This window comes from Acomys minous, assembly GCF_964271855.1.
Source record: "Acomys minous genome assembly, chromosome: 16".
NCBI lineage: Eukaryota > Metazoa > Chordata > Mammalia > Rodentia > Muridae > Acomys > Acomys minous.
The window spans coordinates 79,678,317-79,691,713 of record NC_140498.1 but is presented as its reverse complement, the minus strand read 5'-3'; the positions used below and the strand labels follow the sequence as shown (position 1 = coordinate 79,691,713).

The 13,397-nt window shown below is 45.3% G+C and overlaps 1 protein-coding gene across 2 annotated transcripts; it reads right to left on the bottom strand.

Moving 5' to 3' along the window:
* Positions 1-1,000: 1,000 nt before the first annotated feature.
* LOC311587581 (uncharacterized protein) lies at positions 1,001-12,244 on the bottom strand. Of its 2 annotated transcripts, none has more exons than XM_084764541.1 (4): positions 12,049-12,244; positions 7,161-7,287; positions 6,372-6,467; positions 1,001-4,465 (listed from the first exon to the last, which is right to left on the bottom strand). In XM_084764541.1, the coding sequence occupies exons 1-4, from the start codon at positions 12,211-12,213 to the stop codon at positions 3,396-3,398; spliced, it is 1,458 nt and encodes a 485-aa protein (XP_084620667.1). In that variant the 5' UTR covers positions 12,214-12,244; the 3' UTR covers positions 1,001-3,395. The 2 variants fall into 2 exon arrangements, with proteins under 2 accessions (XP_084620667.1, XP_084620668.1); XM_084764542.1 differs by lacking the exon at positions 12,049-12,244 and adding an exon at positions 11,587-12,041.
* Between the last annotated feature and the right edge of the window lie 1,153 nt (positions 12,245-13,397).

Here is a 13,397-nt window from a genome sequence, read left to right as displayed (position 1 = left end):
CACCAAACCAGCCAGCACAGCTCTAATCCTTCAATACCATCAGGGAGGTTCCCCCACTCAGGTGTGCCACTCCATACCAACCTACAAGAAGACTGCCATCCTGGAACGTCCCCCAACTGACAGCTCCTGCCCAGGTGGCCCTGCCCTTAGTTACATGGCTCAATACCTCTGCACTGCCTGTGTCCTGCCACTAGACCCCAAGCCCTGTAGAGTCAAGCCACCATGTTAATTTTCTCTGCAAACTCTCTCTCTCTCTCTCTCTCTCTCTCTCTCTCTCTCTCTCTCTCTCTCTCACTCACTTACACACACACTCACACACACACACATTTGCATGCATGTACCCACAACTTCACTCTAGTTTCAAGCACAACACCACTGCACTTTCCCCAGAGCATGGTTGGTTTTGTTTTACTCTGCAGCTACACCAAGCGTTGCTAAAACCCTCCTTGGGGAGGATGTAAACATCTATCCCTTCTCACTAAAGTCCCAACAACAGAGGCACAATGCCACCAAAGTACACTCTGGAGCAGAGGAATTTATTGGGGTTACTTATGGCGTGCTGTTTCCCCCTACAAAAAGGCTGCACCAGAAAGTCTTGACTTAGAAATCTTACGATGGCTTTCCTACAGCAACAAAGATGAAGTTCCTCCTCCCAGTCTTCCCTGATCTGCCATGTCCTAGCCCCCCCCGGAGGCCACATGCAATTAGGGCAAAAAAGCATACAACAGATGGTATGGGGTGCTGTAATCTCAGATGAAGGTTCCATGACCTTCCCCATGCTCCTCCTATGAGAGGTCAGTCAACAAAGCCAGCTGGGATGACGCTTTGCAAGCAGGCACAGCTGAATTCCTGAGGTTAGGGACTGGCTCAGAAAATAGTCATGACCAACAAATGGTCACATAAACACAGTCATAAACTTTAATTCATACATACATCCTTCATGCCTAACAGAACCAGGAAGTAACTATTCTGAACAAAAAAACCCATGAAGTTGTTTAGATGCATTTCATTTAGACAAAAAAGACTTTATTCCCCCAAAACACAATGTTTCTATCTTGCCATAAATTATCAACTCCCTTAAAATTATTTTTGGTTCCTATAATTTCTTTTTATTCTTAATCATTATCCATGGACGTACAGAACTTCTGTAGTTCTACTTCTAAAGTTTGTCATTAGATTGCGATGTGCATGTCACAGTCAACACAAATGAATGTCAACATTTCTGTGTTCTTTGTGCCACTGAAGAGGTAACGTGTGGATAAAAACCATGATAAAAAAAGTTTTATAAATAACTTAAGATCCAGAAATCTACAACACTTTATTACATTTTTACATCCCTCAAAATTTCTGGGTAAGTGCAAAAAGGATGGATTAAAATATCACATACAAGAAAACCTCCAGGTCTGGACATGTATGTGAGGATAAGAATTCTCAGCCATTCCCTATTCCTCAGCAATAGTTACTGTGATGTTATGGACAGGCTTCAGTAAGGTCGTTTAATCTGTGACAAAATAACATGTCAAGCAGTACATGCCAAAGACAAGAACCATTCTCTCCTTGTATGTACTTAAGTTCAGACATAAAATAGTTTTTCAAAATACATTTTATGCTCTCTGGAGAAACATTTAAAACTTCTTCAAAAGCTGGCTGGTTCTTCTGCTAAGATGGCGGGAGGGCTATGCTTTGTATAGGTTTTAACAGTGAGGTTGTTTAGTAAATTTGGATGTTTAATACATTGCATCCTTTCAAAGTTGAGTTCACATGACGCTGACACCTGGGTTGACTTTTTCTGTCCCACTGATAAAGCTAAGCAGCTCAAAATGCTGCCATATTCTACATACTCCTAAGATGTCTCTCCTATGCATATATCAAGATCTGAGGTATGGGCAGGGCACAGTGACGCACACCTTTAGTCCCAGCACTCCAGAGGCAGAAGCAAGCAGATCTCTGTGAGTCTGAAGGCAGACTGGTCTACATAGTGAGTTCCAGAACATCCAGGGCTACACAGCCCGGTCTTAAACAATTGTTTGAGGTATTAGTGAAAGCTATGCTATTTTTTTTTTTTTATTTAAGAGGTGATTTCAGCACAGTATTACTCTTCTGAGGGCTACATGTATGACAGTGCTCTTTCCAATTTAATCTTAGCACTCGGAAGGCAGAGGCAGGTGGATTGCTGTGAGTTCGAGGTCAGTCTTGTCTACAAAATGAGTCCAGGACAGCCAAGGCTACACAGAGAAACCCTGTCCAATAAAGAAGAGCTTTGATCAAAGGCCAGGCCATGTTAGCCCATCTGTGATTGCTCTCAACTGCGGATTGGTTAGTATGGCGTGACTGCTACCCGCCTGCTAAGGGCGCACCATACTCCTCGGACTTGTAGTGTCTCCCTCACGTATGACCTTCTTGTGCAAACTGAAGATTCCGCAGCTGTTAAAGACATTAACCGTGCAAATAGGTTTTTCTCCTCTATGAAATATCCAGCGACAACTATCTTACTGTTAAGGTTCTGTCAAATCCGATATGCTGCTGGGTTCCACTAGAGTATGAGTTTCCTGGTGCCGCTTAAGGCTGGAAGAAGTAATAAAGGCCTCGCCACAGTCTCTGCATCTATAGGGTTTCTCCCTCGTATGGATCCTCTGATGCCGATTAAGCTGTGAGGAAAAGTAATACGCTTTGCCACACTCGGTACACTTGTGAAGCCTGTCTCCAGTATGGATTCGCTGGTGTTTGGCAAGGTATGAAGAGCAGTTAAAAGCTTTGCCACACTCTTTACACACGTAGGGTTTTTCTACGATATGGGTTCTCTGATGCTTATTAAGATATGACGAACAGTTGAAGGCCTTGCCGCAGTCTTTACAGATGTAGGGTTTCTCTCCAGTATGAATTCTCTGATGCCGATTAAGCTGTGAGGAAAAGTAGTAAGATTTACCACACTCCTTACACTTGTAGAGTCTGTCTCCGATATGAATTCTCTGATGTTTAGAAAGATAGGAAGAACAGTTAAACGCCTTGCCACACTCCTTACACACATAGGGCTTCTCTCCAGTATGGGTTCTCTGGTGCTTAGTAAGGTAGGACGTGCAGTTGAAGGCCTTGCCACAGTCCTTACAGACGTAGGGTTTCTCTCCACTATGGATTCTCTGGTGTCGAATAAGCTGTGAAGAGCACTTAAAGGGTTTACCACAGTCCTTACACCTATAGGGGATCTCCTCAAAATGAACTTTCATATGCTGGATCAGATACGAGGAACAGTAGAAGGCCTTGCCACACTCTTGGCACTTGTAGGGCTTCTCTCCTGTGTGGATTATCTGGTGTCGCGTAAGGGTTGAGCTGTTATTGAAGGCTTTGCCACACTCTTCACATTTGTAGGGCTTCGCTCCGGTGTGAAGGATCTGGTGTCACGTAAGGTTTGAGTGGTACTTGAAGGTCTTGCCACACTCTTTGCATATGTAAGGCTCCTCCCCAGTGTGGATTCGCTGGTGTCGGATAAGCTGTGAGGAAAGCCTGAAGGGCTTACCGCACTCTTTGCATCGATAGGGCATCTCTTCGAAATGAATCTTCACATGCTGGATCAAGAACGAAGAACAGTAGAAGGCCTTGCCACACTCCTGACACTTGTAGGGCTTCTCTCCTGTGTGGATTATCTGATGCCGACTAAGAGTTGAGCTGTTATTGAAGGCTTTGCCACACTCCTGACACTTGTAGGGCTTCGCTCCCGTGTGAACAATCTGGTGTCGGGTAAGGGTTGACTGATACCTGAAGGCTTTCCCACACTCTTTACACTTGTAGGGTTTCTCTCCAGTGTGGATGACCTGGTGTTGTGTAAGAGATGAGTGTTTACTGAAGGCCTTGCCACACTCCTTGCACGTGTGCGGCTTCTCGCCTTTATGGATTATCTGATGTTGGCTAAGCGTGTGGCTTCTCTTGAAGGCTTTGCCACATTCCTGACATTTGTAGGGTTTCGCTTCGGTGTGAATGACTTCATGTTGAGTAAGGGTTGAGTTATATTTAAAGGTTCTGCCACACTCTTTACATGCGTAGGGTTTCTCTCCAGTGTGAATTATCTGGTGTTGGGTAAGGACAGAAAGTGTACTAAAGGCTCGGCCGCACTCTTTACACTTGTGTGGTTTCTCTCTCTTATGAGTTATCTGGTGTTGGGTAAGGTTTCTGCTTCTCTTGAAGGCTTTGCCGCACTCTTTACATGTGTAAGGTCTTGCCGCAGTGTGGATTATGTGGTGTTGGTAGAGGACCGAGCGGTACTTGAAGGCTTTCCCACAGTCTTCACACGTGTAGGGCCTATCCCCTTCCTGCGCCCTGAGATGCTGACCAGAAGCTGAGTCGTCACTAAGAGCTCCGCCCTGTTCCTCACGTTTGCATGGCTTCTCTTCGCTCTGTGCACACTGGAGGATGCTAAGTGTCGCCTGTTGATTGCAGTCTTTGACAGAGTCGTTGCAGTCGCAAAGGTTCTCTGGGGAAAAGAGAGGGCACACAACTTCAACCATAGCTAAAGCTCTGAGTTTCATCATACTAACAGCATTTTCTCTCCAATATGTTACTCCCCGGTCTCGTTAATGACCTTCCTGGTTTCACTGCACTGCACCGGATTCTCTAAGTGTCTGGATCTGGATGTGGATGGAGAAAAGAGTTGGTCGGTGGCTAACTGAGGACGGAGGGAGCTCACACCTGCCTGTAAGCTCAGCACTTAGGAGGGTGAAACAGAAAGATCACGTTTCAAGGTGGGCATGGGCTCCATACCGAGTTCCAGGATAGCCTGGGCTACACAGCGAGACCTTGTCTCAAAGCAAAGAAGCAACAACACTTCCTGTCTTTATTAAACTGTGTATTTTGGTGCATAGGAAATGGATTTGCTGGAGACTGAATAATGCGCCCTTCAAAAAGAGAAGCAGACTGCAAACTGCGTCCTTCATGCTCACACCTCTTGTCTAAAGGAATAGTTGGCTCCGTTCAGCCCAGCTGCATTTCAACTGTTCAAGCTCTTCATTCAAGCACGGAATGGGTGCTTTTTAAGAATTACCCACAGGGAATCCCAGCAACCCCTCACCTCAGTTGCCTCACTAAGGTGAGTTATTTCCAAATCTAGCATCAATGCCACGAGGACATGTCCTCTGGATAGCAGAGCAGCAAACAGAAGAGCCTCCCCATTTCCCCACAGGAATATGAAACTAACCAAAAGATAACAACCAACTGTCTTGGTGACAAATCCCCAAGGTGGCTAACCCATCGATGCACCCCAAGTGATCACAAAAACTACGGGCACTGGATGGAAAGTCTGTTACTTCTATCATCGTCCACAGCTCTTCTTTTCTGAAAACAGCACTTTACGATCACCCCAAAACAAACGAACCAACAAAAACCTTTGAACACCATTCTGTTCTCTTGAGAGAGAAAAAGAGAAAGCAGATGTGTACAGTTGTGAAGTGCTGAAGGCTGTCTGATAGGTAGCTTCAGTACAGCCTGCTCTGCAGGGGAGGTTAACAGGCATACTTTGGATCAGGACAGGAGGAAGATGCCAGTACTTCAGACAGTCAGCCATGGAAGGTAGAATTTTTTTTTAAAGATTTTTTTTCTGCCGGGTGGTCGCGGCACATGCCTTTAATCCCAGCACTTGGGAAGCAGAGGCAAGTAGATCTCTGTGAGTTCAAGGCCAGCCAAGTCTACAAAGCAAGTCCAGGACAGCCAAGGCTACACAGAGAAACCCTGTCTTGAAAAACCAAAATGAAATGAATAAATAAATTTTTTTCCTTTTGCTGTATGCATGTGTTTGTGTATAGGTATGTGCATGATGAGTGCAGTGACTTCAGAGGGGGCAATGGAGCCCTTGGATTACGGGAGTTGTCAGCCTCTCCTCCCTAACCTGAGTGTTGAGAGCAAAATTTGAGCAGGAGCAGGACTCGCTCTCAACCACAAAGACTTCTCTCTAGCCCAAGTCCAGGGAGTTCTAGGCAGAAATATGAAGAACCATTTCTAATAGAAAAGATAAAACTAAACCACACAGAAAAAAAAAACCCATATTTGAAGGACTCTAATGAACTCTACACAGTTCATGTATATTGTCTGGATGGTACTGGTCCACAGAAGTAAGAAAAGGTGGTAGGTTTTATAGTTCTATTGTTTTAATTTGCTGTTTGTACATGTAAAGGGTACTGCATCTAGGGCCGGAGAGATGGCTCACCAGTCCCGAGCCTGTATAGCTCTTCCAGAGAAGCCGGGCTCAGGTCCCAGCATCCACAGGGCAGCTCACAACTGCCTGTAACTTCAGCTCCTGAAAAGTCATCTCCATTGAAGCAGAGCTTCCCAATCCACATCTGACAGCAAGGCTTCTTCCTCCTGTGTCTTCCCTCCCTCCCACCTACCTGGGTGCATGGTTCCTGCCTCTCGGCTCTTCACACCCCAAGGCTCTTGCCTCTGCTCCAGCAGTGTGACCAGGGAGGGCTTACACACAGCAAGACCTGTTCAGAGAGAGCGATGTTCAGTTAAGAGTCTCCTGATACGTAATAACATGTCTCTGACCACACTGTGCTGGGAGAAAAGAAGAGGTAAAAGAGGAGATTTGAGGAAATGATTTCTCCAGTTACTCCCTGGCATAGCCATTAGAATATGTGTGAGGGATTTTCACCTTGGAGATGCTAAGCTTCACTTGCACACGTGACCAAACCCCAGAGCAAAAGGGGAGATGGAGTGTAAGATCCAGCCACACCGCTTCAGGCCAGCAAGTGTCAGGAGTTACCACGGATCTAGAACAGTGGTTCTCAACCTTCTTAATGCTTAGATCCTTTAATACAGTTTTCATATTGTGGTGAGCTCCGACTACACAGTTACTTCACTGCTACTCCATAACTGTGATTTTGCTACTGCTATGAGTTGTAATGGAAACACCTGATATGCAGGATGTCTGACATGTGACCTGTGGGGGTCGAGACCCACAGGTTGAGAAACACTGACCTAGAGTGAAGCAGACATACTTCCTCAAGAAAGGCGATTTCAAAATAAATACAACTGAAACCATTTCCTCTAGCCCTTCAGACCCCTACACAAAGGGACGTGAACGGCCTTCAAACAAAATGGAACCCCTAGATAGAGTCTACAGAGAGAGATCAGATGTCGAGAGGGAATGAAGAATTCTGTAGATGAGAAATCCTCACCCAGGGAGACAAGGTGTCTGTAATTCTCCAACATCACATTTCTATATAAACTCCACTGAGCAGGGTCTAGGCATTCCCGCTCCTCTGGAGAGAAATCAACCGACACATCCTTGAATGACAACAGCTCCTGAAATAAAAGTTGATAGCACAAAGAACTAAACAAGGAGAAAACAAACGACCTAATCAAAACAATGGGCTGAGGAATGGAACGGGGAATTCTCTGAAGAAGAAATTCAAATGGACAATAAATACTTTAAAAATGATTCAACATCCTTGGCCCATCAAGGATATGCAAATTTGAAGCAGTTTGAGATTCCATCTCACGGCCATCCGAATGGGCACAATCAAGAGAACAAGCGACACAAACAACAACAGGATCGGGAACGCGGAACACCTATTCACTGCTGGTGGGCATGTAACCTGGTTCAGCCACTATGGAAATCAGTGTGGTAGTTTCTCAAAAAACCTAAGCACAGACCATCACATGCCCCAGCATAAAGCCAGAAAGCTCCATCTTCTGCAGACCATGGCTGCTCTGGTCCTAAGAGCTGGGAAATGAATCGACCTAGATGGTCATCAACTGAAGAGTGGACAATGAAAATGTGACACACACACACACACACAACAGAATTGTATTCATCTGCAAAGAAAAATGAAATTTGCAAGATGGATAGAATTGGAGGGAAAAATTACACCAAGTTAGGTAACCAAGGCACAGAAAGACAAATGGCACGTGTTCTCTCTAGTATACTATACTAGCTTTGAATGTTTGGGTCTGTACATTTTAGATCTGTTTGTGGAGGTCAGGAAACTAGACAGGGGCCACTGAATGGGGTGAGGCCTTAACAGACGAGGGGCAGCACAACACATGGGACATGGAGGTAGCAGGGGGAATCACCAGGGACACACCTCCCACAGTGGATGGGGTCCTTTCACATCAACTATCAATGAAGAAGATGTCCCACATGCTTGCCAAAGGCCAGTCTGGTGGGGCACTTGCTCAATTGAGTTTCCCTCTTCTCAGATGACTCTCGCTTGGGCCAAGCTGATAAGAACAAAGACACAAGTGTCCCGGTTAGCAGCAAGTGATGCTGTTAAAGTTGGGGACATAGCCCAGTGGTTAACTTCTGGCTAGGCCTGACAGCTTGAGTTCCATGCTCAGGGCTCCCTGGTGGAAAGACAGCACCAACTCCTCCCCACAAGCTGTCCTCTGACCTCCACAAGCATGCTGTAGCACACACATGTACAGCCCCATTTGTGGACACACATACACACAAATACATGCATGTGCGCACGCACACACAAACAGATAAAAATTAAATGTAATGAAAAAACTTTAATTTTAAGACAAAAATAAGAAGCCGCCTATGGTTATATAGGAAGACAAAAGACACAGACTAAGTCACTATAATACTAGAAAATAAGTTCGTCCGATGGACACTAGCTAACTTTAGTGGGTTCGACTGAAAGCGCTCTTTTATTTCTGAGGTCTCTGCATCCAGAAAGGTCTCCAAAGAAGTGACAGGGGTTTGAGATTGTAGTTAAAAAAAAAAAAATTAAGTACATACACCCTAGGGTTGTCTCTGCCAAGAGCTGAGAACTGAGACAGGTGTGGGGGAGAACAAATTTGAGTGCCTGGATTATGAGTATTCTTTCTTGAGAGATGTTCACATACCTCACAACTACCCCAGAGAAACTTGGGGAAGGCCCATGAGACGCTGGCAGAAGTTGTTTGTGTCACATCTTACTAGCGCTAGAAGCCAGCTCTTCTTTGTTCTAGCCATGGTGAGCAGCCCCAGCCTCACAGATGGACACCATAGGTGTCTAAACTCACCAGAAGTTGGGGCTATGACAGAGCACAACTCATTACAGAGCTGACCCATTACACCTAGTGAGAATGCCTTTACCCTGGGGAAGTGGGTAAACATGAATCAATTAAAGGGCATTTTTAATACATAGATGTCACCATAAATCCTTCTTATAGAACCATTTACTTCTTGGTAAGTAGCACTGAGTAACCACGTCAACAGAATGCACTAAATGTGAGTTCCTAGGTTGCACCAAGCGCACAGAAACCACAGAACTACACGACAAACCGCAGTGTTCACAGTTCAGAGCCTTGAGGACAGAAACTAAGTGCCAGGAAGTCGTACAAGTTAAAATGGGGATCTTAGGGAAAGGAGATGGCTCAGTGGGTAACTACCTGCTGCACAGCGTCCGTGGGAATGCCAGGTGGGCCTACGGGCCTCCTTGGAATCCCAACTCTCAGGCCACGTGGCTAGCTGGGCTCCACAAGTCAAGCACACTCTGGCTTCAAGAGAGCCTCTGTCTTAATATGTAAGATGGAAAACAATTGAGGAAGCCACCTGACACCTGCACTTGGCCTCTACACACGTGCACTCCTATGTGCATGCACACCTATACCCGCACACAAATGTGAACCCACAAATGTGAATGTGCATACATAGTGCACACACAAAAATAAATAAATAAATAAATAAATAAAAGTCAAAGAAGAAAAGGAGACTTCTCTGGGTATCTACTTCAAAACTTAAAACACAAGAATCTTTACAAAATAAAAGAATCACATTACAAACAGGTAACCTCACTAACAAGTTACAATTGTATTTATAAGATAAAACAGAGGCAAGGTTACCAGAATGAAAAAATACCACCACACATTCTATGGGGTTTTTTGTTGTTGTTGTTGTTGTTTGGTTTGGGTTTTTGTTGTTTATTTTCAAGACTTGATCTGTTGACCAGGCTGTCCTCACACCTCCCCCTGACTCCTGAGGGCGGGATTAAAGACTGCGCCACCGCTGCCTGCCTCACATTCTGTGTTTTTAAGGATATGAAGACGCTCAACTGCACGCACACGCGACCAACCACTTCAAAGAACACAGGGCAACGGAGCTGCCCAGGGGAAGTCAAGGAAGATAAATTATTACAAAAAGAGGAAATTTCAGATCTTCTGGTTTTGTGTTTTTGTTGTTGTTTTGTTTTTGTTTGTTTGTAACAAGCGGCATTCTTAAACTTCATGGAGTTGACTCAAGTAGGCACTTGAATGGGTGCTAGCCTCACCCTCAGATGACAGGATGTCCAACCTGTACAACAGCACATTACACTCTTGCTGAAGCAATCACGGCTCGCAATAGAAACCTAGCGTACAAATGGGCCCGGAGAAGGCAGGATACATTTTAGCAAAAAAGAAGACAATGTTAAAACTCAGAATATGCATGATACATATACAATGGGCGCCTACTGCCCTGATGTCAGACCTGGAAAAACTAGAAAACAAAAAACAAAACAACAACAACAAAAAAACCCAGCGTGACCCAAACCTTCCATCACTCATTGAAGGGACTATATATGAACTGCCAAGCTTTGGGAACAGAGGCGGTGAAAACTCTCCCTAGACCTCAGGCAGTGAGCAGCTATAAATACATGTGTGAGCACAGCCACGGGGTAGTCATAAGGTAGAAATGGTAAAAGTCACAGTTCTAGGAAGTGTTTATTGTATATATTTCCAGGAGCAACAGCAATTTAACCCAGGACTGGGCACAGCCTTTAGGAGGCCTGTTAGCAAAAAGACAGCCCAACTCTCAGGAGGCATCAGCAAAAATCAAGGAAACTTCTAGGCCACCATGGGCTACCTGAAGAGCTGTCATTAGAAGAAGAAAAAAAAAAACCAGAGGGGGTGTTTCAGGGAACATAAAGGGGGGCTTAGGAAGTACTGGCAAGATGACAAACTGTCAGAATTTTGTTTGTTTGTTTTTGTTTTTGGAGACAGGTTCTCTCTGTGTAGCCTTGGCTGTTCTGGACTCACTTTGTAGACCAGACTGGGCTCGAACTCACAGTGATCTGCTGGCTTCTGCCTCCCAAGTGCTGGGATTAAAGGCGTGAGCCACCACACCCAGCTATCAGAATTTTTAAAGAATAATGCAAAAGCTCTTCAGAAGAAAAGTTAAAACTGACTTACTGTACGGCCCACAAGTTACGATACAGAGTAAGCACACTAGGGTGAGGACACAGTTAGAATATTAGAGTAGCCAAAATCTGTAAACAAATGCAGAGTCTTGAGATATACCAAAGGGTCCCCCCATCTCCTTGGAATCCCCCTTAAAGGCTGCATGCTCAAAGGACCCTCCCTAGGACAGAATCCAGAAACCTTTACAACTCCTATCCTGATACGTGGCGGCCGGAAACAGAGAGGATCAGCACCTGATGTCAGGAAGTATTGAAATCCAATACAAAATAAATAAATAAATAAATAAATAATTGGAAGATGAAGACACATCACCTCTGAAGTCAGCCAGCGGAAAGCTCAACCCAAATAAAGCTTGCTAAAGTGCCTGTGCCTAGTGAAGATGAGGGAAGTGGGATGTGAAGATGTTTTTTGTTTTATTTTAACCAGGAATCTACCTACCCTGTGCTTTCTGCTCTGGGGCAAAGTTCACGAAGACAAAACAAGTCCTTTCAAATTGCCACCTGATGTGCAGAGGGTAAGAGGCGGCGGGGGCGGGGTAAATAAAAGGCACCGAGTCTGTCTGAAATCTACGCGGGGCGGTCTAATGGGAAGACACGGAGCTGGCGTGGGAAAGTCTTAAGAATTTACTATCCTGATTGGATGCTGCCCAAGAATTTAGGATGCTCAGGAGAAATGGGGAGCGAGGGCCCCAGCTCAGAGCTCCTCTCAGGAAGGACCAGCACTCGGGGACCCCGGGTATCCCCAAGATCCCGCCATTGGGCTGCCAGGCCTGTGCCCTCGCTGTGAGCCGTCAGGGCCGCCCCAAAAGGACTCGACCCGGGACTCGCCGCCGACCCTGCACTGGCTGCAGCTACCGCACAGCCCTTGCTACGCTACTCCGAGACCAGGACCTCGACTCACCATGGCCGGATTCCGGAACGGTTGTTTCCGCGGTGTCTCGTTCCGGGGAGTCCGGGTTCCCGGGTCTCCGGGTTCCGCAGTGTCTCGTTCCGGGGTGTCCGGGTTCCGCGGTGACCTGTGTTCAGGGAGTGTCTTGGAGTCCAAGACGCCTGGAGTCCTTCTCATGAGTCCAGGTGATGAGGTCACAGGCTGAGCAGCGAGGAGGGTCCCGGAAGTGCTGATAGGAAACAGACCCCACCTTGGCAGCGCCCCACACATGCCTTTAGCTGTATATATGCATATATATATATATGCAATCCTTTGAGAATTTCATACAATGTATTTTGACCAACGTATATTTTGCATGTCCTTATGGTTGCTTCAAATCCCTGTGAAATACCTGGTATTTGCAAAATGTAATTTTTATTTCTGGCCTTGTCATGAGCAATTCGCTGGCATATCTACATGACTTCCACTTTGTTCTGAAAAGAATACTCTGATGAATATAGAATCCTATATTGACATTCTTTTTCTCTAACTTTAAAGTTGTAACTTCGTGCTTTTGCTTTGTATTGGTTGGTTGTTTTTCGAGATAGGGTTTCTCTGTGTAGCCCTGGCTGTCCTGGAACTCTCCTTGTAGACCAGGCTGGCCTTGACATCACAAATATCTGCCTGCCTCTGCCTCCTGAGTGCTAGGATCAAAGGCATGAACCACCACAACCAGCTTCATGTTTGCTCGTTTTCTTTCTTTCCTTCTTTCTTTTTTTCTAAGATTTATTTATTTATTTAAAGATTTATGACATTCATTTAGGACATTCATGACAGTCCTTGTTAAGATGAAAGAATTTGGGAAAATAAATGTTGCCTTTGTGAAAGAAAGAAAGAAAGAAAGAAAGAGAGAGAGAAAGAGAGAAAAAGAAAAAGAAAAAAAAAGAGTTGCTATGGTCATGATGTCTCTTCTGTACTTCCGACTCTGGGTTTAGTGTAGCCAATGTAAGCACTATTTTTTTTAATTCTATTTATTTTAATTTAGGTTTCTTATACCTCTACTTCCCTTCCACCATCTCCCAGCACTAGGTAGGAAAGAAAGATTAGTGGGGAGAGAAGGCTGAGTTCTCTTTACTAATTCCAGCTTGTTAGGGTCGTCAGGTTCTTTGGGGGCAATGCCAGTCTTCAATCATCAGGATGTCTAGCAGTCCAGAGACGGCAAACAAAGCAGCAGCCTTCCCCCCCCCCCCATCTCTTTGAAGCCCCGCCTCCTTCTCGCTCTGTTGAAGCGTCCCTTTCTCTCTCTGGGCCCTGGTATTTATATCCTCTCAAGAGTCCTCAGAATAAAACTAAGTGCAGCTGGCAAAGACCATGCCTCTCTC

Bases quoted from the DNA above. Each gene is read 5' to 3' on its own strand.
- LOC311587581 (XM_084764541.1), bottom strand. From the start codon at position 12,213: ATGAGAAGGACTCCAGGCGTCTTGGACTCCAAGACACTCCCTGAACAC. The intron at 7,288-12,048 runs GTGAGTCGAGGT...CTTTTATTTCAG, and splicing joins CGTTCCGGAATCCGGCCATG to GAGCTGTTGTCATTCAAGGA. The intron at 4,466-6,371 runs GTAGGTGGGAGG...TCTTTTCCCCAG, and splicing joins GGCAGGAACCATGCACCCAG to AGAACCTTTGCGACTGCAAC.